The 26,071-nt window shown below is 34.3% G+C and overlaps 5 protein-coding genes, 2 long non-coding RNA genes, 1 other non-coding gene and 1 pseudogene across 13 annotated transcripts; 3 read left to right on the forward strand and 6 right to left on the reverse strand.

Moving 5' to 3' along the window:
* Positions 1 to 83: 83 nt before the first annotated feature.
* On the forward strand, positions 84 to 2,326 carry LOC104717630 (mitochondrial carrier protein CoAc2). Of its 3 annotated transcripts, none has more exons than XR_015568854.1 (7): positions 84 to 533; positions 779 to 864; positions 962 to 1,169; positions 1,256 to 1,381; positions 1,487 to 1,671; positions 1,762 to 1,890; positions 1,981 to 2,326. XR_015568854.1 is itself a non-coding variant. In XM_010435237.3 (7 exons), exons 1-7 carry the CDS (start codon positions 396 to 398, stop codon positions 2,104 to 2,106), a joined length of 1,002 nt encoding a protein of 333 aa, XP_010433539.2. In that variant the 5' UTR covers positions 100 to 395; the 3' UTR covers positions 2,107 to 2,326. The 3 variants fall into 3 exon arrangements, 2 of the variants coding, with proteins under 2 accessions (XP_010433539.2, XP_087325929.1); XM_010435237.3 differs by having other exon boundaries at positions 100 to 533; positions 1,256 to 1,385; XM_087469803.1 differs by having other exon boundaries at positions 174 to 533; positions 784 to 864; positions 1,256 to 1,385.
* Positions 2,327 to 2,601: 275 nt separating this feature from the next.
* Positions 2,602 to 4,738, reverse strand: LOC104717631 (protein EFFECTOR OF TRANSCRIPTION 1-like). Its single transcript, XM_010435238.3, has 3 exons — positions 4,547 to 4,738; positions 4,215 to 4,319; positions 2,602 to 4,076 (listed from the first exon to the last, which is right to left on the reverse strand). The coding sequence occupies exons 1-3, from the start codon at positions 4,604 to 4,606 to the stop codon at positions 2,994 to 2,996; spliced, it is 1,248 nt and encodes a 415-aa protein (XP_010433540.1). The 5' UTR covers positions 4,607 to 4,738; the 3' UTR covers positions 2,602 to 2,993.
* A 1,102-nt stretch (positions 4,739 to 5,840) lies between these two features.
* Positions 5,841 to 8,153, forward strand: LOC104720110 (F-box/LRR-repeat protein At3g26922 pseudogene; annotated as a pseudogene).
* Positions 8,154 to 8,364: 211 nt separating this feature from the next.
* Positions 8,365 to 10,053, reverse strand: LOC104717632 (thioredoxin-like 2-1, chloroplastic). Its single transcript, XM_010435239.3, has 4 exons — positions 9,712 to 10,053; positions 9,097 to 9,279; positions 8,756 to 8,920; positions 8,365 to 8,617 (listed from the first exon to the last, which is right to left on the reverse strand). The coding sequence occupies exons 1-4, from the start codon at positions 9,895 to 9,897 to the stop codon at positions 8,519 to 8,521; spliced, it is 633 nt and encodes a 210-aa protein (XP_010433541.1). The 5' UTR covers positions 9,898 to 10,053; the 3' UTR covers positions 8,365 to 8,518.
* A 338-nt stretch (positions 10,054 to 10,391) lies between these two features.
* LOC104717633 (putative GATA transcription factor 22) lies at positions 10,392 to 13,023 on the reverse strand. Its single transcript, XM_010435241.3, has 3 exons — positions 12,497 to 13,023; positions 11,936 to 12,376; positions 10,392 to 10,999 (listed from the first exon to the last, which is right to left on the reverse strand). The coding sequence occupies exons 1-3, from the start codon at positions 12,761 to 12,763 to the stop codon at positions 10,619 to 10,621; spliced, it is 1,089 nt and encodes a 362-aa protein (XP_010433543.1). The 5' UTR covers positions 12,764 to 13,023; the 3' UTR covers positions 10,392 to 10,618.
* Positions 13,024 to 13,650: 627 nt separating this feature from the next.
* On the reverse strand, positions 13,651 to 13,772 carry LOC147935856 (U6atac minor spliceosomal RNA). Its single transcript, XR_015569831.1, has one exon. It is a non-coding gene; the product is annotated as a U6atac minor spliceosomal RNA (small nuclear RNA).
* A 5,879-nt stretch (positions 13,773 to 19,651) lies between these two features.
* On the forward strand, positions 19,652 to 24,461 carry LOC104717636 (beta-galactosidase 12). 2 transcript variants are annotated; one of them, XM_010435242.2, is made up of 18 exons: positions 19,652 to 19,999; positions 20,236 to 20,331; positions 20,431 to 20,543; positions 20,633 to 20,699; positions 20,808 to 20,900; positions 21,013 to 21,156; positions 21,734 to 21,822; positions 21,970 to 22,075; positions 22,155 to 22,239; positions 22,332 to 22,450; positions 22,540 to 22,701; positions 22,793 to 22,974; positions 23,086 to 23,195; positions 23,273 to 23,382; positions 23,477 to 23,587; positions 23,696 to 23,806; positions 23,910 to 24,115; positions 24,210 to 24,461. In XM_010435242.2, exons 1-18 carry the CDS (start codon positions 19,826 to 19,828, stop codon positions 24,316 to 24,318), a joined length of 2,187 nt encoding a protein of 728 aa, XP_010433544.2. In that variant the 5' UTR covers positions 19,652 to 19,825; the 3' UTR covers positions 24,319 to 24,461. The 2 variants fall into 2 exon arrangements, with proteins under 2 accessions (XP_010433544.2, XP_010433545.2); XM_010435243.2 differs by having other exon boundaries at positions 22,799 to 22,974.
* Positions 21,625 to 22,878, reverse strand: LOC104717635 (uncharacterized). 3 transcript variants are annotated; one of them, XR_756277.3, is made up of 6 exons: positions 22,738 to 22,876; positions 22,512 to 22,666; positions 22,347 to 22,432; positions 22,173 to 22,258; positions 21,967 to 22,096; positions 21,625 to 21,853 (listed from the first exon to the last, which is right to left on the reverse strand). It is a non-coding gene; the product is annotated as an uncharacterized LOC104717635 (long non-coding RNA). The 3 variants fall into 3 exon arrangements; XR_756278.3 differs by lacking the exon at positions 22,738 to 22,876 and having other exon boundaries at positions 22,347 to 22,418; positions 22,512 to 22,633; XR_756276.3 differs by lacking the exons at positions 21,625 to 21,853; positions 21,967 to 22,096 and having other exon boundaries at positions 22,122 to 22,258; positions 22,512 to 22,670; positions 22,738 to 22,878.
* Positions 23,522 to 24,741, reverse strand: LOC104717634 (uncharacterized). Its single transcript, XR_756275.2, has 4 exons — positions 24,641 to 24,741; positions 23,895 to 24,375; positions 23,731 to 23,796; positions 23,522 to 23,593 (listed from the first exon to the last, which is right to left on the reverse strand). It is a non-coding gene; the product is annotated as an uncharacterized LOC104717634 (long non-coding RNA).
* Between the last annotated feature and the right edge of the window lie 1,330 nt (positions 24,742 to 26,071).

A 26,071-nucleotide genomic window follows, 5' to 3' on the forward strand; every position in this document is an offset into this window, starting at 1 on the left:
TTGTTTACTAGTTTGAAAATACATAATTCAACACATTAGAAAGGTGTAAAAGAGAAAATAATCGTCTCAACTTGGAATCTTCCAAGGCATAAAAAAAATGGAAGCAAAATTAAAATAATCATATAACTTGGCACTAATTAAAGGGAGAATAAAAATAACTTGCAGGAGAAGGTGAGAATCATACAGGAACCAAGTCTTTGATTGAATTGATCACAAAGAACTATTCTTTTTTCTTCTTCTTCTTCTTCTTCTTCTTCTTTTTACTTCAACTGTACAAAGATTCGATAAAGGAGGAGTAAAAGAAGAAGAAGAAGAAGAAGAAGAAGAAGACCCATTAAACCCGTATCTATCTTTTTTTTTTTTTTTTTTCTCTCTCTCTCTGCACCTCTGCTTCGATGGCGGAGGGCGAAGAAAAGAACGGAATTATTGATTCGATGCCTTTGTTCGCAAAGGAGCTTATTGCCGGCGGCGTCACCGGCGGTATAGCTAAAACAGCCGTTGCTCCACTCGAGCGTATTAAGATTCTTTTCCAGGTACACTAATCATTTGGGGATTTTTTTTTTTTCGATTTTTATCCCAGCTTTGTACTGTTTCTTCAAGATATAATAACAGAGCTGAGATTGATTCGTAACCTGATTCAGTTAGGCTTACTTGAGTCATGAAACTAAGCATCAAAATTAGAGAGCTTTTAGTGTTGTAATTCTCAGTTTGGAGTCTGTTTAATTCTTGATCTCTGGATTTAAAAGAAGCTTTATCAAAGTGTTGATCTTTTTGTCAGACTAGAAGAGACGAGTTTAAAAGGATAGGACTTGTAGGATCAATCAACAAGATTGGCAAAACTGAAGGTTTGATGGGTTTCTACCGGTACGTTCTCTTGAGTTTTTAGATGCGTTTGAGCTCTCCATTCAGTTCAGTCATCATGAGATTGTTTAACTTCTTTTGGGTTTTTTTTTTCGTATAGAGGGAATGGTGCTAGTGTTGCTCGGATAGTTCCCTATGCAGCTCTTCATTACATGGCTTATGAGGAATACAGGAGATGGATCATCATTGGTTTCCCTGATACTACTCGAGGTCCATTGCTTGATCTTGTAGCGGGATCATTCGCTGGTGGTACTGCGGTTCTCTTCACTTATCCTCTTGACCTGGTCCGGACAAAGCTGGCTTATCAGGTAATCTTCTTCAGATATCTTGTGTTTTTTATGTCTCTTCCCGAGCTAGAAACCTGAGTAGGCTCATAGAGGTTTCAGCAGTGCAGGTTGTTGGTTCAGCAAAGGCGCAAGTAAAAACCATTGTTCCCCTGGAACAAATTGTGTACAGAGGTATTGTGGATTGTTTCTCGAGGACATACAGAGAATCTGGATTCCGTGGCCTATATCGTGGTGTAGGTACATAACAACCATAACTTTGGATTTGCTAGATCTTTTACTTCACTGAGACTTGACAAAAGATTTGATTTTTCTTTGCCTCTTTGGTTGCTTGTGATCAGCTCCTTCTCTGTATGGGATCTTCCCTTATGCTGGTTTGAAGTTCTACTTCTACGAAGAGATGAAACGACATGTCCCTGCGGAACATAAGAAAGACATTTCCCTGAAACTTGTATGCGGGTCTGTCGCTGGATTGCTTGGCCAGACCTTGACGTACCCTCTTGATGTTGTCAGGAGACAAATGCAGGTTTGATCTGGTTCTGCTTCTTTCCAACACATCTTGAATCTTCATATAAAGAAGATCCTGAGTAGTATTAAACCCAAAACTCCCTGCCAGGTTGAGAGACTATCTGCTGCCGTTAAGGAAGAAACAAGAAGAAGAGGAACAATGCAAACCCTTTTCAAGATTGCTAGAGAAGAAGGTTGGAAGCAACTCTTCTCAGGGCTTAGCATCAATTACCTCAAGGTTTGAGATTCTTTTCATAGATTTGTCTGTTGTTTTCGGATAATGGACGATTGAGTTACAGACTTTTTTTTATCTTTTGGATATCTCTAGGTTGTACCGTCGGTGGCAATCGGATTCACAGTATATGATGTTATGAAGCTGCACTTAAGAGTCCCACCGCGAGAAGAAATGGAAGCAGAAGCAGTGACAACACGGAAAAGGAACGTTTTCACCTAATTCTAAGACCACCCATATGGTCTGATTCTTTGTGGTGTTTACAACCACATATTGTTGTAAGAGATTGTACATTCCATTTTTTCCATAGAGAAACCTGAAGCTAGCATTCCTCCAAATAAAACAGTGTCAGAAATTCCAATCGAAAACTCTAGGACTTGATCTATGTAAATTCACGAATATTGTTGACTACTTACTTTCCAATGTATCTTACCTTACAAAATAGTGAGAACACAGGTTGTTGATCCTCAGGATTTCGAAATAATTATCATGCTCATCAGTTTCTTAACTTGAAAAGACAAATTGCAGAAGAAAATTTCTCAGTTGTTCAATCTTACAAGTTGAAACAATGCATACTCATCATCTTTACTATTTCTGTTCAGGATTCTGAATTAACGGAACCCCTCAGATAGCAATGACTTATAATGGTTCTGCAGATGATAACGATTGGTTTCAAGTGTCAAGACAACACAACAGAACATGTAGACAAAAAGCAAATGTGCCAAAAAAACGAGAAGGCAGTCCATTAGGTTCAAGAGTGATGCTTACTTAATACAGACGTGAATCAATGGTGATGAGAAAGAAGACAAAAGTAGATAGGGTGAAACACTACACATATGAGAAGTTTAGCTAGTTTGCAGCAGCTTCTACATTTGACCGAAATCAACAAGGTTTATTACAGAAATACAGAGATAATGATTAAGAAAAGTGAAGCTGCTTCTTACAAAAAAGCAGATACCGTTCCATTAACTTGTACCTACTTAGTTAATTCATGCAACCTAAGATATCTAGAGTTAAAAGTATGATACGGTAAATCAACAAAGTTTTACCAATACCAAAACCGCCTCGGTCAGATACTTACAAAAGGAGTTACTCGAATGCTTTTGAATTTAAGATGTGATTCTCATCCCTTTGTGCTCCTCACATCTCTTCCGTCCTTTCACTGGAGCTTTCTCGCATACCGATCCACTGTACAGCTTAACACCGCAAATTACTTTACTTATGGTTGCTGACTGAACATTTTCGGAAGATCCATGGTCCACAGTTTTATCTTTGTGCTGCCAACATCTTTTGCTTCCCTTAGATGCTCTTCTCGTACAAGGCAAACCATTATTTGTTGTAGCTTCACATAAAAGATCCTCTTGGTTCATGCCTGTACATGTCTTCGGTTTGGATTTATCCTCTTTGATGGCCTCTTTGACGGCTTCATCACGTTCTGTTGGGTTCAGCAGAAAGAAGAAGGCATTGACTCTCATTCCCTTGTGATCCTCGCATCGTTTTCTCCTTAAAACAGGTGGTCTTCTGCAACGCACCATATCAGGTAAAATCACTCCACATATATCATCAGTTTCTTGACATTCTCTTCTGGTAGGAACTTCGGACGGTATAAGTTTTACTGGAGAAACACGTGAAAGTTTCTTCCCTTTATGCTCTGTGCATCTCTTTCTTCCTTTGATTGGAGTTGTAGCGCAAGTAGTACCATCTTCTAGTAAGACTCCACAAACAGAAGCAGAATCAGACCCATCAACTATGCCATCATGTGAATGTCTGTCTGAAACCGGTTGAGGTCTGGACGGACTGAGTAGCAAATTACTCACTTTCTCAGCTGCATCAGAACTGAACTCTCTCTCTTCAGCAGAATCATGCTTGTTCTCTTCGGTTTTGTTGTCAGCTTTCTTCTGAGTAACAGGAAGAATCGTTTGAGACAGACCTGACTTTCTCGGGATGTCGCCAAGTTTCTTGAGTACGTCAGGATGAGCAGTAGATCTACCATAAGACCGGAGCCGATAATTAATGCTTTCAGTTTGACCAAGAGTAGCCAAAAGACCATCATCTTTTCTACCCTGGTCATGATTGATAACAGATACACCAAGCTCAGACAGACCCGGAAGGGCTTCTTGAACTCCTCTGTATCTACCAACACAATCTTTCCCCTTTCTGAAATTTTCCTTATCGTCGGCTCCGATCAGAATCTGTGTTTAAAAATGAGTTTTATTTCAACTGAATTACTAACAAGAAAGATCATAACTTGATGACACACATGAGACAAAGCCACCTAAGCTAACTGTTATCCAACAAAAATACAGAGTTGACAGAGATAAAAATGTGACCTTTGGACCTAAATCTCGAGAAATTAGGGAGTAGTCCGCATAAGTCTTCCGTAATTCTGCAGTTTGCGAAATGGGTTTACGCAGAAGCATGGATCGGGCGATACCCTACAAAAAACCCAGAAGGCGTACAAAGAAATGTTGGAGAAAAGAGTTAAAAATGGAATCTTTAAATCAAAGTTCCACGAATTTCCAAAGAGATATCATTCGAAACTCTTGTGATCTCGAAAGGGTTTCGGCGGAATTAAAGATCGAGGCAAAACCCTAAACCCGGAATCACTAAATTTCTTGAAATCTGAGATAAGTTTCTTGAGAGAGAGAGAGAGAGTACCCACCTGCCACTTGGAAAAGACGGCGTCGTGATTAGTTCGGATGCAGTCGTCTCTCTTGAACATGGTGGAACACTAACTGCGGCGTCTCCAGGCAAAATTCAATCTCTTTTTTTTTCTCCTTCTTGTGACCGTTAAGATGGAGATAATTCTCAGATATTAGAATTTACGTTTTTCTCGCTTTTTCTTTTCAAATTTGAATATAAGAATAGTTTATAAAATCATAAATATTAAAATTTGGATACTTGAGTCCAATAAAATGTAATAAATATACAATTAAATTTGGTCCAAAAAAACAAAAATAAGTAATGAATATATAATCCAATTAATTTATATCTATATTAACATTTTTGAAGTACATTTTGTGTTATGCCTTTTTAGTTTTGTTTATTTAAAAAGTTATTTACAACATTAATCCCTAAAAATTTCCATAACTAACATTACTCTAGATTTTGTTTCCTAAATATTTTCCATTTCATTCTAACTAAAAAAAATAACATTAATCAATATGGAAATGGAAATTATCATACATGTAACCACACATTTTATTGTGTTTTGAAAATATATGAATCATTCGCAAACAAAGAAAACAACAATTTGATTCCCATTTTGTTTTCTAAAACAACTTTGATTCTTAACGTAAGAAAAACTTCGATTGACATTTATTTAAATATTATAATTAACATATATAAACTTAATAAAATGTTTAATTATTACGAATATGTAAAATTAAAAAAAGTCTGAAATACTATATAATGTGGTTATATAGTAGATGGATTATAAAGAGGACATGTTGGAATTAATAAAATATTATTAAATTTGTGTTAACACGGGTTAAATCTTCACTTAATTATTTATCAATACTACTAATATTAGAATATTTGACATAAAATCAAGTTGATTTAACTAAGATTGTATAAAATAATTAAATCATTAGGAAAAATGTAACTTAATCACAACGTATAAATTACTGATTATGTATTTAAATTCCTTATTTTTTGTTATAATAATTAAAATCAAAATAAAATATCAAACACTAAACAAAACAAACTAAATATAACAAACAAATGGTCATGAAGTGTGTTGCGGGTTAAAAAACAATATAAATATTTAGTCGCACAACAATCGGAAAATTTAGTTATTATTCTATTTACAAAACATCCAATATTTAACAAATAGATAGAATATAAAATATAAATTATAATAAAAATTATACGCCCGCGGTATACCCAGGGGCGGATCTACGTTTATAGTAGGTGGGACACGTGCCCCATACACATTTATAAAATTTATTTATGCAATGAACTATAGTTTCTTGGCTTTTTTGGAAAAAGTGCCCCATACTAATAGGAAGGTCACTGGTTCGAATCTAACAACCTTCAGTTAAAACTCAATTTTTTGTATTATTCTATGTCTTTTTATTGCTGAAAAAAAACATTTAGGATAAATATAATTTTATTATATGTCTTTTTATTGCTGAAAAACAACATTTTCGATAAATATAATTTTGTGCCCCATATTACTTTTTTCCCTGGATCTGCCACTAAGTATACCGCGGGTTAAAATCTAGTACAATTCAAAAGTCTCTACAAATCTTTATATCAGTACACACGCATATTTGCAAAATATATTTTTGGAGCCGAATATAGATCCAAAATTTTAGTATTTATGATTTTTCTGTTTTGCCGGATAAATTTGAGTATTTGATATGTTCCGTGAAGTTAATCCGGATAATATTCGACTTGGATAGTGCATGTATATGTTGCCCAAACGTGAAAACAAATTCTCGCATCTACGACTATAATTAATGTTCTTGTTTTTATTCCTTAACCTTTTTTTTTTTTATAAGATAATAAAGATCCCTTTAACCTCGAGAAAGCGACACAAGAAAAGCTAAAATCTTGAAAAAGCTAGGGTTCGCTTCAAGTCTTATCTCATTACAACGAATCAACGATGGACCCAAAGTAAGTTAATTTCCTCCCAAGACTCTTGTACGTGCATGCGTTCTTGGTTTCCTTGCACTCGTATCGCGGACCAAAGTCTTACGTTATTTATATGTATCTTTAATCTGGAACCGTCATAATTGATGTTTTCGTATCAGATTCTGTTGGCGAACCTTGAAGAAGAGACGAAGGGTTGATGTGAATAGGGATCTGATAAGTGAGTTGCCTGATGCTTTGCTGATTCAGAGATTGTCTTTGGTTCCGACAATAGATGCAGTAGGAACTTGTGTTTTGTCGAAAAGATGGAGTTCTCTTTGGCAATATCTGCCTAAGATTGACTATCACTACCAGAATGGTAGAACTTCCTTGATATTGTCACCGCAATTTGTTCATAGGTTCTTGTTACTGAATAAGTCACTTCTTCTAGAGAGTATGCGACTTACAGTTGAGTCGGATTGTGAGGCTGTTGATATCGGAATTTGGATTGGGTATGCGGTTGAACGTGGTTTGCGTGAGCTTGAACTCGATCCTAACTCAGAGAATGGATATATCCGACTGCCAAGTAACATCTATGCTTGTAAAACACTCGAGGTCTTGAAACTTGAAACTCAAGAGCTATGTTCGTGTAGATGTGCCTGATTCCCCTGTTTGTTTCAAGTCCCTCAAGATCCTAAACCTTCACCTTGTTTACTACGAGGACGATGATTCAGTGCGTAGGCTTTTCTCGAGTTGTCCTAATCTTGAAGAATTGGACGTGAAACGATATATTGACAATGTGATAAAGTTCGTTATCGAATCATCATCTTTAAAGAGATTATCAATACGTGATTGTAGTGATGGAGATGGCCAAAGAGGGTATGTGATCAATGCTCCTTCTTTGAACTACTTGCCCATTAAAGGACCTAAAGATTTTGACTTTTCTCTTGAAAATACTCCGAAGCTAGTGGAGGCAAAGATTACAAATATCTCTAATATAAAAACTGAGAAGATTCTCCTACCTCTTGCCTCGTCAGTAATCAATATTCGTTTGCTTGTAGCGCAGACTAGGTACGCTGCCAGTATTATCTTCCACCAGCTCGTATATTTGGAGCTAGGTACTAGAGAAACCGAGTGGTGGAATTTACTTATGAATTTGCTACTGAACTCTCCTCAGTTACAAGTTCTCAAGCTAAGCGATGTAAGAAACTCCTTTAAACTTTGCTTACTTATCTAGGCTAGTTTTGCTGAGGCTGATGAGTCTAAGCCATTACCGGTTATGGTTACAGGGAGACGGGAAAGACAGTGAAGCGCGCGAGATTAACCCACCATTTAGAAAAACGATTTCTGTTCCTCCTTGTTTGTTATCACATCTAAAAACATTTGAGTGGGAAGGATACAATGGACAACGTGAAGAAGAGATACAAGTTGCAACTTACATACTAACAAATGCCAAACATTTGAAGAAGGCAAATTTCTCGACAGACTACAGATACTTTACTGCGGATGAGAAACTTGAGATGTTACAGGAGTTAGCTCGTGAGCCTAAGGCTTCAACTTCCTGTTATTTTTTCTTCGAGTGAAGAAAAAATGCTTTCTTACATGAAATGCAACAACTGATGCAATTTCGTTTAGGTGCAATAAATGTATGTAGCTTTTGTTTACTTTCATTGGTCAATATAGAATTTGAGATATATACATACATTGGTTTTTGGATGAATGAGTTTGTAAGACAACTAACATTTTATAAAACAAAAACAAAATTTGAAACCCTGATGGAAAAGTGAACATGTTAACGTTTACGGTTTGGATACTTTTTGGGGTGCTTGAGAAGATTTCACTCATGGTAAAAAGAACTCGACCATCTCTCAAAATTGAAAATACTAAAGACACACGTTATAACAGTGTTCGTGCAAATTGTCTAGTTATATGAACTCGAAGTTAGAATATTGTATTTATGTACAAATTATGATGCACCCATATGCAAATGCAGTTAACATATATATACAGGGAAGCCATTTAACAAAAGAACCGTTGATCAATCAGAATCAGACATGAACTATACGCTTGAATCTTCAACTCTCTCAGAAGCTGAAGAAGAGAAGTCACTGAAATTTCCTACATTATGTCTCTCTATCGCCTCTCTCAGTTTCTGGAACTGCATAATGTTTGCAGAAAGATTATTATACTTGGCGGATGCCACTAAGACTATATGATGCAGTGGCTATACTCTGCTTTCGTGATAGAGAAGTGATGATTGAAATCATAGAGAGAGCTGGGGACAAGAAGAACTAACCTTGGCAAGAGAGCATGGGAAGGATTCGACTTGGCCATCAGCGCCACGATAGAAGTGGAAGTATGGTAACACCTTGACGTTCAAGCTTTTGCAGAGAGACTTGTTCTCGTCAAAGTTTACTTTAAGGAACAAGATATCAGGGTGTTCTTTCGCCGTTTTGCAGAGCTAGACAAGAATAAGAACAAAGTCTCAGTTTTAGAAAAAAGCACGCTGATCATTTCAGGACTTGAAAAACTTAAGAAACATTAAGGTTCAAGACACCCAAGTCAAATAAAAAGAGAGATGGATTGAGTAATACACGAGAAAAGATAACATCGTTAAGTAACTTAAGGAAAGCTAACCTTTGGGAACATTGCACGGCAAGAACCACACCAAGTTCCATAAAAATCAACGATAACTAATCTATCTCTGGCATCTTTTAAAGCATTCAGAAACTGTTCAGTGGAGGTAATGTCAATCATGTTTGGCCCTGCTTTCTTCTCCCACCATTTTGGCTGTTCGGTTTCAGCAGCTAACACTTGGACCTATCCCAAAACACACACACACACACACACACACACACACATATATTTCATCTCTTAGAAGTTAGAACCACAAATATAACAAAACTCTATATTACAACATCAAAAGATTCAAAAACTCATAAAAGATACACATTATTAAATAAAAAAGCCCTTAACGCCACGTAAGCTTCAATCAAAGTAATATTGTATGAACTTAAAACACAAGACTGATGTAGTCGTCTCTGTGGCTCAGAGACCTCACAGTATACATCTTCCAGCTTAGACCACATAAAGAGTAATCAAAATCAAATGACACACATAACCTAAATTCCCAATTGACTACAAGTGACATAAGAGTATAAGATTTAGCTGATACTCAAGAAGTGGATCATGGGTTCTCGAATTTAAACCGTAAAGTTGAATCCCAGCACAAAAAATTACGAAATTTCATACCTTTACGGAGAGACACTGCTTTCTTGATGAGCAAACTAAATCTCCGATCAAAGAAGAGCTCGAAGATGACAGGCCGTGGAATCTGTTGAATGAATTTAGAAAATTTCGGATCTTGATTGGTGGTGAAATCGGAGCAGAGTTAGAGTAAGTGTAAAGCGAGATGCTGAGGGATCGTAAAGATGTCATGTCGTCGCCGGAGATATGAATCGCATCGCACCACAAAGACTTCGCCTTTTTTTGAGCTTTCTAATTTTCACCGGAAAAGTAGAAATTGTTTGTGACACCTCCCCAAGTTTCAAACTAATTTCAGTACAACCCCTTTATTTTTGGTTGTTTTCTAATGTTTCCGAAATTTCTGTTTTCTTGCTATTTTATCCAGGAGAATTTGAAATCCCCTTTTCTCTTGATTACAAAAGTTGTCTTCATTGGTTCTCTAGCCACGTTTTTAGTGGTTGGAGCAACATGATATATACGCTTCATAACAAAAAATTATATGCATGCATCATTTTAATCGTTAAGCTAGTTTTATTACAAGAAATATTCATATTGGCCGAGTTTAATATCAATCTCTACTAACCATATGTACGATCGTTGCTTTTCAAACTGTTTACATTCCAAAAAGATTTTCATCATATAAAATGCTTGACGAGATATCGATAAATTAAATCAACTCTCAGATCTTAAAAACACAAATAAACATGAGATCTATTGAAACACGTCTTACAAACAAAATCTATTGAACCACAACATTCTCTTATCACTATATCACCGCAAGAACAAAATTTAATCTAACAAATATTCTAGATATTATTAGTTATGACTTATAAGATTATGGTATGGTTTATTTATACCTGATAAGAGTAGTAGTTCCCTAATTTCTCAAGAAGGTGAGTTTTAATCAAAATAATCATCCGTGAACCATTCCGTACGATAGAGCCATTAGTAAAATGGCAGCCTCCTTCTCATCTTGAGGGAAAACTTTCTGATAAGCTGAACTTTTGCTTAAGAGTATTGCTAGATCGTCGAAATAAAACTTGTCTGAAGAGGAAGAGGATGACAACATCGAGGAGTGGTTGTGAGTCTCCAAGTCTCCGGCTGTTGCGGCCTCCTCCACTGTGATCATTTTCTTATCCGAAGGAGAGGAGAGATTACAAACTCCATTTGATCTCTTGTTCTTGTTTTTCATCTTCTTCTTTAGGACCGGTGGCGATTCGTCAGAGATTCCGGTTGCCGTTGCTGCGGCCCGCCTCGCCTTCCTTTGCCTTATGCCACAGGCGTTACAAAGAGACTGTAATAACAAAACAAAAGGGATAGTATGGTTAATTATCATGTAAGATTAAAATACTTGTTAACCTACTTAGAATACTACCTAAACTTTATAAATTTGCCAGCTAGATGTATTTTTTTGAATAATACAGTAAAACCTCTATAAATTAATACTCTATAAATTAATAATCACTATAAATTAAATTTTGCTGGTCCCAAGTCGGGTCAGTGTAAAAATTAACAATATTCGATAAGATAATAAGATAATAATTTTTTTGAAATCTCAATGTAAAATATGGTCCCAATAATATCATAAATTAATAATCATGTAAATTTATATATATATATATATACTGATATAATAGTGTATGTTTCTCCTAAAACTCATTTCTATAGAATATTTGTAATGTTGTATTTTCAAATTATAATGATATCTCTAAAATATTTTATAACATGTCATACAAATAATTAAATTTTAAAGTTTTAATTTTTAGATATGCATCATTTACAATTTGATAATTAGACAGATTATTAAAATATGAGAATTAATATTATTATTATTCATAAATTTGAATTTATGTATGTCATTTGTATAAGTCAATATGTTTATAGTATTTGTAATTTATTGTCAATAATACTTTATAAATATTACAAGTTCAATTCCTAAACCATAAAATTTATAACATCCGAAAGTTTAATCTTATTTTGCTATAATTGTTCCAATTCATAATTTAAAAAAAAAATAAACAATTAAAAATATATCTATAAATTAATATCACTATAAATTAATAAAATGTCTTGGTCCCAACATTATTAATTTATAGAGGTTTTACTGTATTGTGTTATTAATAAGTACTATAAATAGAAATTAATTATTCGAGAGCTTATATAATCAAGTATATACAATATGAAATTAAACTTAGGGATATATTTTTTATTAAAAGATGTGGTTGATTACCTTGGGACCTCTCGGACCGCTTCTCCAAAGAGGAGTCTTGGTTGTGTTACAATCGGAGCAAATCCTAATAACGCAATCGTTGCTTGATCCGTTATAACCATTCTGGTCGACAATAATATTGTACTGATTTGTTGATATGTTATTGTGACGATCATGATCTCCATCCAGATTGCTTTGGTTCGATGATTGGTCGTTGTTAACATGTTGTTTGTTGCTGTCGGTGGTGGTAATAATCGCCTTTTTCTTCTTCATCAATCTCACCTTCGAAGAAACCCACTTGAGCGTATTTGTTCCTGTCTTGCCTTTTGTCGGGTATTGAGGAAGATTGGTTTGGTCTTGATGAGTATCCTTCTTCTTTATCGTCAATTTTAGTCTTGTCTCCTTCCCTGGCACCATTTGATCGCTTGATGATGAACTGACATCCGATACAAACTTGATGGTCTGAAATTTCCATATGAAAGTTCGGTTAACTTTATTTTGTATTTAATTATACAATAAGTTTTTCTCTAGGATCATCAAGAATTAACATTGATATATATAAAAATTCATTTAAAACTATACCTCGAGAGGTTGGGAGAGATGGGTATCAAGAACGCCGTGAAAAGTATTAGTGTTGTACCCAAAATATACTTGATCTTGGTGAGAGTCGATCAAGAAAGGGAAGTAGGAAAGAGATGGTGACATCGAAGATGAGAGATTAGAAGAAGCTTGGTGATGAAAATGTTGTGGTTGATGATTTTGATGAAGAGAGGATCCAAGAGAAGAGAAAAAAGGTTGATGGTGTTGATCTTCATTGAGATCTATAGAGTAATGAAAATTCGAACCCATGATCGATGAAACACAAAAGAGAGAGAAGACGAGAGACTAGGAGAGATCAGGGACAAGTAAAGAAGGATCCAAGCTATACTACGTTTGACCCTTTTTAAAGGCAATAGACCACGCGCACAAACAAATATGTTTGGGTGTATGTGTACGTATATACATCACTAGTAGGATTAATTTCAAAGCATTTAGAAGATATGGATAGAACCGTTATTTAATTTTTGTTCCAGACATTTTTATCATTATTTCCCTAGTTCGGTAAACTCAAAAAAAAAAAAAAAAGTTGTTCTATATAGTTTTAAAATAGTCTTCGACAAAAGTTCATTTATGTTATAATTTTTTATTTAGCTATGAAAAATATGTAATAAAAATGTATGAGATGATGGTATTCAATATGTAGGCATTTCTTTGGTGTAAAAGGTACGTGCGGGTATTAGAAAGTAAAAAATAGAATTAAAACTATATGCCTGACAGCCACCACAGTTTGTTGGTTTATTTATTAATTTTTTTTCTGTTTTTCGCAAAAACCCAAAAAGAAAACAACATTTCTGATTTCTCAATACATAAAACATGCAATAGATTAACATACGTAAACTCTCTTTTTCCCTTTAAAAAAAAAAAAAAATCGTAAACTCTCTTTATGAACTTATTATAGTTATATGAAGCCAAGTAATATTCTTAATCGTCTTCATTTAGAGAGGTATTATTCCGACATAAAAATGACATTGCTGATTTCTCAATACTTAGTCAACAAAACTACTTTTTATGAATGGAACTGATGATTAATTTTTTTTTTTTTTGAGTAGTTAAAATTTATACTTTATTTTATCAATTTCGAAGGTACATAAATAATTATGTAGTTCATAGCATTATTATTGTACTTTATTTTCGTCTTAAAATTGAGTTAGATCCACCACGAGGATGGAGAGCCTTAACCGGATGTGTTCAAATACCCGAAGGTCAAATCCCGTCTCTGTCAGAGGAGATGCCAACCATCTCTCCTTTCTACGAACACAGCTCATAGCATTTTTAACAAGTGTCTTCCTCACTAAAAAATCTCACAGTTATTAGTTTTTGAATATAATAAAAGGAAAAGATAACCCTAGAATGTTAGGGCAGATGCGAGTGTTATACTTATGCAAGCTATGCCCATGTTTAAAGAATGATGAAGAGCAATCAAATGTTTGAATATTGATGACATTAGTTATGGTGATGCTAAAAAAGTTATGATATGGTTAGAAATTGTAAAAGATAATGGTAAAGAATATCATTATAGTTGAGATCTATACTGAAATTTTAGATAACCGATTGAACTACTATTGCTGGTGAAATTTGCTTCATTGGAACTACAACTGTTGAGATCTAAAACTAGTTTATGGTTATTTTGTAAATGGGATAATTATTTATCGTTGTCAAACTCGTGGAGGAAAACATAAACCAAAAACAATAAATTAAGAAGTTCACGTGAGTCCATCTGAAAACAAACACATGAGACAAATGAGTGTAGGAGTGGTAGTGGTCGACCCCAAACACAAGTACTCCTATCTGTAATATTTCGTTACCGTATATAAAAGAAACAAAAACAATCATATATATAACAAAAACTAAATAGATAATAATATTAATTACTTGAACAAGAACCACACATATTATGATAATGATCATATGATGCATTGCAAGTTTGCAAACGGCTCAACTCGATCATCTTCAACAACAACAAAAAAAAAAAGTTAAATCAGGTCCTATATTTTAAGTTCAAGTCGCTCTGTTGAAACAAGAACTATGCACGAAGATAATAACTTTGTTTTGATTTCCGGTGCAATAGTACTACATGTCAGTATATGATTCATAACTCCTAGTTAGAAAAAAAAGAAACAATTGATCTACTTGCTTAGCCTTTTCAAATCTACTTAATATTGAATCATTGCAAAGGTAGAAGAATGTTCGATAAAATACCCAACAAAAAACAGGACCTTCAAAATAGGATCAATGAGGATGATCGGCAATCTTTAACAAAAGTTTGGTGTTTCATTAATCATAAGTTAAAAAATACTTATAAAAGTGATAGTATATAAGTATATTGATCTTTCCACGGCATGTGATTCATCCATAATCATTTTTAGAGAGAGAGAGAGAGAGAGAGAGAGAGAGAGAGAGAGAGATAGAGAGATAGAGAGAGAGAGAGAGAGAGAGAGAGAGAGAGAGAGATAGAGAGATAGAGAGAGAGAGAGAGAGAGAGAGAGAGAGAGAGAGAGGAATCATAATTGAGCGGAAGAGAGGGACAGAAAGGTATAGAGAGAGAAGACAAGAGATAGGTTTAGAATGGCAAAGGAAGACAACATCCCCACCTTAGTATTCGCCAAAACCATTCAATTCCTTCTGATCAAAGTTTACAGGTCACTCAGGAGTCAGGACCCCCCCCCCCCCCCCCCCACATACAGTTTTTAATTGTGTGTATGTGTATATATGTAATTTATATATATATATACACTCAATATTTCATATATATTGTAATCATGAGCCTAATTAACTAGCTACGAATGTTAGTTTTCAATTTGTTCTTTTATGTTGCTGATGAGACTGAATGACTGATTATCGCTTAGGATTCACGGTGAAATATCATTTTTGTAATTCCACTATTTCCAAATCTCATAAATAGAAGCGTGCCTAATGATCATCGATCAAGATTGGAGTGAAGTAGTGGTAAAGATGACGGAGATTTGATCCAAAAGTAGAATAACATTCTATAAAGATTGAGGGCTTGATAGATGAGTTAGAGAACCATTTTAACTTTGTTTGAAATATTTATTTCTTTATTCTTGTTATACAATGTGAAATATGATTTATTAAGTTCGAATTTTAGAAGCAGGGACAAAAAAAAATCTAAAAATCAAAACCCTGGATCAAAAACAAACAAAACAAAGAAAAAAAGCGAGGATCTATCACCTTTGAAAGTTCCTTAGCTAGCTACAACTTGCTTTATCACATACATCCAATTATCGCAGCTAGTACGTAGCCCCACCACATGTTCAATTATAATTTTTTCTAAGGTTTTACGATAATTAGGGTACCTCAATGGTAAAAAATTAATGAAACAACAAGTTACTTAAAGTAGACCTAAAGAAGTTTCAACACGTAGGCTCTAGACTTTTTGTTTGACAAACCAAGGGATGATCATGATCGAATTAGTTTGGATATGATGTGATATTTTCTTACAATTTCTCATAAATAATTGAACATAAATTAAAGTCTGAAACGAGTAAAACAAAGCTTCTCCGATTGTAAAATATTCAAAGATGTAAAAGCAAAGTATGCAAGTTAATTTAACTCGCGTGGTCCGTTTCAACGGGTGTCAATCAACTACTATAAGCCCTAGTTGCACCCATTGAAACACAGCTAAGGGCAAGAGGAAAACTTACACAAAGAGAACAGAATCTGAATCACAATAAATGAAGCAGAATCAGATTGATAGATATGTGTTTAGGTAAAAAACAGAATTGGCATGAGAAAAATAAACGATAGAGAGATGGGATACGTATGCGGCATAGGGATCACAAATGCCTCACCAAGTGACACTTTGAGAGGAACAAGACACATATTTAGACATACATATGACACTGTATGTATATCTATATATGTGAATGTCAGTAAAATTGGGGGTATGTCCAACATTTTGGTACTTTTCATGACTTGTCTCTTTTTTTGGTTTCTTCTAAAATAATAAAATTTCCCAAAAGGGACCATTGCCTCTCTGATCCTCACCACCGTATCATCTGTCTTGTGACATATATTGATATGTGTGATGTGAGCTCATTTTCTCTTTCGATATTATCATCTAATCTTTACATCATTATCACATATATACTTTTCATTTTCTAAACCGGATTTTCTAAGATTTTCTATGCTATATATATGTAGTCGAAACTAATCTTCAACGTATAAGATAAATATGAATCATGTGGTGGCCAAGCACATACGTCCCCAAACCCTAGAAACCCTAGAAAATAATCTCTGATGAGTAAATGCGTGGCAATCACTTATCTTGTTGTCGACAATGTAAATTGGTTGGTACAACCGAATTTTTATTCTGGTTTGACTTAATTTCCTGGTTTTTCCGGTTAGTTTAATGATCTGGTTTGGTCCTAGTTGGTTCTATACCACTATTTTATTGTTGGGCCGAATTAGAAATTAGGCCGTCAAAGGGCACATATTTAAACATAATTTATGTAATTCTGTTAACAGAATATTTCTCGACGGATCTGAGTTCGAATTCAAACATGACTCTCCTAATTTTCTTAACTCTTTACGTTCACTTCTCACCACTTCAAAATATGTCAGATAACAATCTTACAACTTAATTACAAGGGGAAAACTTTAACCAGAATAAAAATTAGGTCAAACTGAAATTACTTCTGGACATTGACAAATTTTTAACCTAATGTATAGGTTTTTTTCCAAGAGCTTGATCCTAACGGGCCTTAGAAGTAAACGTGAACCGCCGAAAAAACCTATACATTTGGACAAAATCCAGTTTACGTAGAAGGCGAGTGAAGAGAAACAAAATAAGTTAGAAATGGAACAATATGTTTTGTCTTTTACTTTAACTAGGATTAAATTCGTTTTTGATGCATCTAAACCAAGTTTGAATTTACAAAAATGTTGATAGTGTGATCCTTTCTCATTACAAAACTCCTCTATTTGCACTTTTCCAGCAAAAATAACCTATATATTATTGATTAGAGCATTGTTATTATTTCTTATTAGATTTTTGAAATGCTCAGTGACCTCCTTTGTTCGTTTTTTTTTTTTTTGTATAGAATATGAAAAATAGGAGACAGTAAAGTATCATATTGTGAAAAACAGAAGGTGAATCTGATCATCTTTAAATCATACTATAGAAACGTACTAAAAAATACGCTATGATAAGATGATAATTGATATGTCCCACGTGTTCCAGTGAGACGGACTCAATAACAACTTCTATTGTAATTTCAATTTGATAACAGTATCTAAATTTACAAAAAACAAACTAACTTCTAATGTATCTAATTTTTCTGTCAAATTTTTTCAGCTACCAAATTGACTCTTTTAATTTATATGCGAGTTGCTTTTATTTTTTTTGTCTTTTTCAAAACACATATTTATAAACAAAAGTGTACACGGTATGTGACACATGGTTGGTTGGTGAACGTTGGAGGATTGGATAGGGTGTTAGTAAGATTTGGTTAATATAGCTACATGTCAGTCGGTTTGGTTGGAAGGTAAAGCTTTGTAGTCAACGAAGTTTAGTCATGGGTGCGGCCACTTGAATTTTCCCAACGAACCAGTGTCAACTAAACCACATTGCATAACTTCGATTATTGAATTTGACTAATACTTCTTTTTATATAAAATGTGTTGGTCACTTAACAATAATTAAGTTCGGGAATTTCCCTAGATTGTTCATCCGAGTTATCCATTTTTATCAAATGCATTTTAATTTTTTTACTAGGCCTACAGAGTGAGTCCTTATTTAACCTTTAACAGTCAAACAAAGCGTGTCAGTGTGTCTTATAAGTCTTTATTTAATCCTCATTTATTTCTTAAAGAACTTTGCCTAATTAGGTCTTATAAAGTACTAGCTAGGGACGGTCATTCCTATAACTAGCTGAATTAACTTGGCTAAGTACAAGACCAGAAAAAATTGTTCAAATGTAAACTTACTATTAACATCATTTACATCCATATAAGAAAATATTGTATGTGTCATGTGTGTATAGCTTACCATCATTAAATATGCATTGTGCAACCGATTGTTTACTATAGTCTTTTCCACATGTTCTCTACTTAGGGTCGCAGTCGCAGACCACCCAACCTGCAATATATCCCATTTCAAAGATTCCATTATGATCTATAAATGTTTTCAGATCATCTATTAAACATATGTATACATGATATATACATATGTTTTAACATATACGTCAAACAAAAAACATACAAGTCAACATAAATATTTTATAATATGCTATCAGTATGTTAAAAATTTACATAGCTCATTAATTATAATGTAATCCTCAATCTTAAACCAAACAGACATTTTAGAGACAAGTATTTAATTTCGACCTTTTTAGTAGTCTAGAATTTGATAGATTTCATTTCATATTTAAGTTGGAGTAAGTGTGGTTGGTTATTTAACTACTCAATAAGCATAAAGAATGAGAAAAAAGAATAAGAATTAAATTTGGGTGTGGGAAAATGGATCTTAAAGAAATAGGAAAGTTGTAAACTACTCAACTGGTAACCGGCAAGGTACTAAGCTAATGGTTTAAACTTCAAAGTCACCCGCCCAAAGGAAGAAATCTGGGTCCCAAAAAGACAAATGTTTCCATAACTTATCAGTTCTTATTTATACATTTTCTTAATTAATGTTTTTAATTAATTTAAAGAAATAATACATTTTTGCGATAGCATATGGTAAATAAAAGATAAAAGTAATTTTATAGAATACAAAATCATTGTTAACTTCTTTTAAGTTTTAACTACTCTCCAATTTTTTTCTTGTTTGGTGCAAATGATCTTAGTACATTTTATGCTTCAAAATTTAATGGTATACATCTTTAGATATATAAATAATACTCTCTATGTATTAGAAAGTATGATGTTTTCGGAAGATTAAAAAATAATAAATAATGTAATATTGTTACTTACTTTTGTTTATTTCTCTTTCTAGTACTCATATAGTGGTGGTTTTTCTGACACTTGTCGTTCAATTGCATTAATACATTTTAATTTTATATTGTAAAAGTCAATACATTATTTAGTTATTTGATTTTTTTTAAAAATACGTTAAATATATTTTAAAAAATCATTTTTGTGATTAGTAAAAATCTCAAAACATCATCATTTATGATACAAAGAGAATGATAAAGATGGCATGCCTATCAACCTTAATCTATAAATAGCTTCAAGAACCTCATAACTCCAAACCCACACTAATACTTTTGGTGGTATCTTCTTCTTTTCCTGTTTCTCCAAAAAACAAAAAAAAAAACATCCAAAGGTTGGATATATATATATATAAGGGAAAATATGGGGTTAAATTCGAGGGACAAAGCCTGGATATTTCTGGGGATTCTTTGTTGTTCATCTTTGATTTGTTCAGTTAACGCAACCGTCACTTACGATCGTAAAGCTGTGATCATCAATGGTCAGAGAAGGATCCTTCTATCTGGCTCCATTCACTATCCAAGAAGCACACCTGAGGTATACTCTTCAATTTTTTTAGCATATGTATGGTTATGCAGAATCTTAATTCTTTTTTTTTTCTATACATATTTTCTGCGTTCTTATTGGATCTTTGTTCCCAAATATTTTTTTTCGACACATGGGTTTTGCTTATAGTCTACACTATTTCATTACAACTTATGTTTTTTTTGTACATATAGATAATTTAAAATTAAGAAAAAAATATGTGGTCAAATGCTCTGTTCTATATGCAGATGTGGCCTGATCTTATACAGAAGGCCAAAGATGGTGGTTTGGATGTTATACAGACTTATGTATTTTGGAATGGACATGAACCTTCTCCTGGACTAGTAATTTTACAAACATATAATTAATATTATCTGGACTCGTAAATCAAAACTATAGTTTGATCGTTACTAATACTTTTCTGTTTGTTTTCTCTGCTTTAGTATTATTTTGAGGACAGATATAATTTGGTTAAGTTCATCAAGCTGGTACAACAAGCTGGTCTTTACGTTCATCTCAGAATTGGTCCTTATGTTTGCGCTGAATGGAACTTTGGGTAAGTTATACGTTCTAGGATAAAGTGAGATTCTCCCTTATATTTTTTTAAAAAAATTGTTGATTTGAATATGTTTAAATGGTTTTCAGAGGGTTTCCTGTTTGGCTCAAATATGTTCCCGGAATGGTATTTAGAACCGACAATGAACCTTTCAAGGTCTACAACTTCTCAAATTTTCTTTTTTCATGCTCTTAACTCTTAAGTATCCATTTTTGGGGGTGTTTTATTGACTAATATAAAAAGATTGGTTTGATAATGAAAAAGGCTGCAATGCAAAAATTTACTGCGAAGATTGTGGGGATGATGAAAGAAGAAAAATTGTTTGAGACTCAAGGAGGACCCATCATTCTGTCACAGGTTTGTATGTTTTCGTATTAGTTAACTTATTACATAATGTCAGTAGTATCCAAGTGAATCTTTTGTTTTTTGAAACGATATTTTCATTGTATGTGAAATGATAAATGGGCAGATAGAGAATGAGTATGGACCAATAGAGTGGGAGATAGGAGCGCCAGGGAAGGCATACACAAAATGGGCAGCTGAAATGGCAGAAGGACTCTCTACAGGTGTCCCATGGATTATGTGCAAGCAAGATGATGTTCCTAACTCTATTGTATGTTCTTCTTCCATTTTTTTCTCCCTTTAATTATTACTTATTTGCTTCTTCCTTTTTTAAACCTGGTTATATATATATTCTTTAAGCAAAAGAAGAAGTTTTGTTTATTACTTCTTTTTTTTTTCTTTTCTATTGTTTTAAATATTTCTTGTCTTCTCTTATATTTTCCTATCAATAATACATATATGATATATACCTAACAAATTATTAATATATGTAAACAAAAGAAGATGTTTGTTTATCATTTCTTTGTTTGAATTCTAGTGCTTGAATCATCTTTCCTTATTTAGTTTTCTTGGTGGCATTACTAACTTTATTCGCTGTTCTCTTTTGACGTAAAATTCTCTTTTCTTGTTAGAAACTGTCGTGTGTTATGCATATCAGGTTTTGTAAATAACGTTACTCACAATTTATTTGGTTTCCTTTTTCTCATATTTTTTCTGTTACACGGAGTGGCCAACTATAAAGAGAAAACGAATGGGATCCATGTTGTTTTCATATTTTTCTACAACTCTTTTACGAGATTACATAATCGGTTTTACCCTAATTCGTTACTTTTTTACTTGCTCGACAGATAAACACATGCAATGGGTTTTATTGTGAGAATTTCAAACCAAACTCGGACAATAAGCCGAAAATGTGGACAGAGAACTGGACTGGTTGGTAAGTCACACAACATAATGTCCCTCCCCCTCTACAAAAAAATATATTACTATTCAATACAAATATGAATATCTAAGACCAAAATCAACGTATCGTTTTTTTTATAAAAATAACTTTCTGTGTGTGAATATGCAAATGATTTACCAGGTTGACGGAGTTTGGAGGTGCGGTACCACACAGACCAGCCGAAGACATTGCCTTCTCCGTGGCACGATTCATACAGAACGGTGGCTCTTTCATGAATTACTATATGGTAACTTCATATTCTCTATTGCTGAAATAAGAGACACAATATTTGATTACTAATGGAGTAGGGAAATGTTTTTAAACAGTACCATGGAGGAACGAACTTTGATAGAACAGCCGGTGAATTCGTCACCACCAGCTATGACTATGATGCTCCTCTTGATGAATACGGTAACTCAACTTTCATCACCTGAAAAACAGAATGGTAACAAACATATTAAACCATTGTCTAATACCTTTTTGCTGGGTTATTTGTTCAAAAGGGTTACCGAGAGAACCTAAGTATAGTCACTTGAAAAGGCTGCATAAGGTCATCAAGCTCTGTGAACCAGCATTGGTCTCTGCTGATCCTACAGTCACATCACTTGGAGATAACCAAGAGGTAATGCAAATTCAGTAAGCATGAGAAGACATGGAAGAACTTTCAAAAAGAAGTTATTTACCTGTTTCTTTGCTTGTTTTGTTTCACAGGCTCATGTGTTCAAGTCTAAGTCATCTTGCGCTGCTTTTCTCTCAAACTACAACGCTAGCTCTGCTGCAAGAGTCTTGTTTGGTGGATTTCCATATGATCTGCCTCCTTGGTCTGTCAGTATTCTACCTGACTGCAAAACCGAGTATTACAACACTGCTAAGGTAAATCAACCTAAAAAAACTTCTTGAACACATTACCTTGTTGATACGTCAGGGGTGATGGTATCACTGAGATTGACCTCTGTGTTACAAGGTACAGGTCCGTGGACCAAGCATACACATGAAAATGGTTTCGACAAACACACAATTCTCTTGGGGATCATACAACGAAGAGATTCCTTCTGCATATGACAATGGTACCTTTTCCCAAGATGGGCTTGTAGAACAGATAAGCATGACCAGAGACAAGACGGACTATTTCTGGTATCTGACTGAGTGAGTGATACTTGAAAACTCTTGACTTGCTGCAATCACCCTATCTATCTCACATTCTCGCTAACTCTATGGGAGAACTCACCGGTTGTTTTTCTTTGCGGATATAATCAGCCTTACGATCAGTCCTGATGAGAAATTCCTAAAGACTGGTGAAGACCCTCTTCTTACTATTGCGTCAGCTGGGCATGCTCTTCATGTATTCGTTAATGGTCAACTTGCAGGTAATATATATTAAGATAGGCCAAAATCATCCTCATGCTAAGCTTGTCTTTTGCTAAAAATCCTTTCTTCGTTTCAGGAACTGCTTATGGATCACTGAAGCAACCAAAGCTAACATTTAGTCAGAAGATCAAATTACATGCAGGAGTCAACAAACTTGCTCTGTTGAGTACTGCAGCGGGGCTGCCGGTTAGTTCTCTCAATAAACTAACTAGCTCTCTCTACGCTTTTTGCCTATATACTACTGATCGTGTTCTGAGCTTTGTGGTCTTTATTGTCACAGAACGTTGGCGTGCATTATGAGACTTGGAATACTGGGGTTCTTGGTCCAGTGACACTGGAGGGAGTTAACTCTGGAACATGGGACATGTCTAAATGGAAATGGTCTTACAAGGTCCTCCTGAAATTCAAGAGAAACGAGTTTTGACTTCCCTGTAACCGCATCTTACCAACCATCATAACAATTAAATAAAACATATATGTTCTTTTGTGTTTCAAGCAGATTGGTACTAAGGGTGAAGCTATGAGCATTCATACCGTAACCGGGAGCTCCAACGTGGATTGGAAAGAAGGACCATTAATGGCCAAAAAGCAACCCTTGACCTGGTACAAGGTAAGAGAAACAGAAGGATTGGTGAATCATCTCATCACACCAACATTGTTATGATGAAAAAATGAAAGCAATGGGATGGTATTCTTACCATATATTTTTGCAGTCTACTTTTAACACACCATTAGGGAATGAACCATTGGCTTTAGAGATGAACTCAATGGGGAAAGGACAAATTTGGATAAATGGACAGAACATCGGACGGCACTGGCCTGCATATACAGCTCGTGGGAAATGCGAGCGGTGCAGCTATGCCGGGACTTTCACCGAAAAGAAATGTTTGAGTAACTGTGGACAAGCTTCTCAAAGATGGTGAGCAAAACTGCCTAACTTCTGCTCTTGTCTTCTTCTTTAATCTTTAGTCCAAAATTTGACTCAAAGGTTTGAACTTTTTCTTGCTTTACAGGTACCATGTGCCTCGTTCATGGCTGAAGCCAACTAATAACATTGTCATTGTACTTGAAGAATGGGGTGGTGAACCCAATGGGATCTCTCTTGTAAACAGAAAAGCCTAATAATAATAGTTTTCTGACTCCCATTTTTTTCAGGTTAAAACCTGTTTCTTTGTGTCTCTGCAATCAAATTGTAAGAATACAGATTATATGTATGTATATTTACAGAATAATATTTATAAAAAAAACAAAGCTTTTGAATTTCATTTTCTTATCTATCTTCATCTCAGTCTTGTGAAACAATGTGATATATACATACACTACAGTAGTTGATTGAAGATCATCATAAGACGATACAAATTGTCTCCATCAGAGATATTCAATAATCAATTCGAAAAAGCTATAAGAAATTTTACAAAATCACGCATATAGGGGAAACACTGACCTGAGGCGCCTTGAAGGAGATTTAGACCAGAAGCTTAACTCAAGAACCATCCCGCCGATGACCAAGAGTCGGAGCACGGTTTAAGCTCTTCTTAACTATCGAAATTTTTTGGGCCTTTGGGCCTATCACAAAGAAAAGCCCATATAAAGGAAAAACAATCCTTTTACGGGAGACATTGGACTTTTCGACACTACGATCAACAAAACACGAGTTTAATTGCTTGAAGTGCCTAGTTAGTAGTTACGGTTTCTGAAATTTTGTAAAAGCTTTTTGTTTATTTTTATAAGCGTTGTTAAACAGATAATGTAATGGTTAAAAGTGTGTGAATGCGGACTAATCTTGTCGGCGATTTAAAGCCTATGGTTGGTTACTAACATCTCATAAATTATTCTTGGTCAATCAGTAGTGAACTGAACATTCACTGTTCTTGGTCTCTTTGGTCTTTGGGCATGTTCATATGAGAAGCGGCTTTGTCGTTAGTATGGCATCATTTCAATATTATATACGACTCCTTTGAATACTATATGCATATGATCAGAGACTTTGTCGTTAGTATATCTTCATTTGAATGTTATATACTAAACGACTCAAAAGGAGTTGTGATATTATATAATCGTTCGACCACCCGGATAAGTAATGCTTCTTCAAGTTGCTTGTTAGTGTTGTTTGCCATGTCGTTTCTTTAATCCTAACTTGACTTTCTGGAAAGATTAAAAAGCTTGTGAGGATCCTCTCCTCCACTTGTTGCATCGATATGTAGAAGACAAACACACACGATTCTCTGTTTCTTTCTTTCATTTTCCTTCACTTTCCTTTTTTGTACGTCCTTTTTCCTCTTTTGTATCTTTGTTTCCTAACTTTTTTTTATTAACATTGAAATGATCTAAAGAAAACGCGACATTAAAGAGGTAAACGAAAATGACAATCACTTGGCCAAATTTTCTGATACAAAAAACTTAAACACATTTTATCTATCATATGTAAATATGCACAAGAGTAACGATGTAACAATCGTTCAAGGATCAAAATATGAGCTTAAAGTTTGTGTGAAACAATGAATACCACGGCAAACAATGATGGATCTAACAAAATATTCATGAGAGTCAATATGTAAATTAAATTTAGGTTTATTATGTTATGGGTTATACTTTTAGATGTGTTATTTTATATTTATGGCTGATGTCATCTATAATATACGTCACTGTATTTATTAGTTATACAAGATTATGACCAGCAGAGTATACGGCGGGGCAAATTTTTTTTTAATTTTTTAAATATTTTTTTTTTCAATATTAATTTTGCTAATGTACTCTTTGTTAATTTTAGTGATTTAGCATATAATTCATGGTTGTGACACCCCGATTTCAGTTTGGTATCAGAGCCTAATCCAAAAGCGTGTGGAGTCAAATAGACTCACACCGTTGGGGATGA

The sequence above is a fragment of the Camelina sativa genome, chromosome 10 (genome assembly GCF_030686135.1).
Source record: "Camelina sativa cultivar CO46 ecotype springtype chromosome 10, ASM3068613v1".
Classification (NCBI taxonomy): domain Eukaryota; kingdom Viridiplantae; phylum Streptophyta; class Magnoliopsida; order Brassicales; family Brassicaceae; genus Camelina; species Camelina sativa.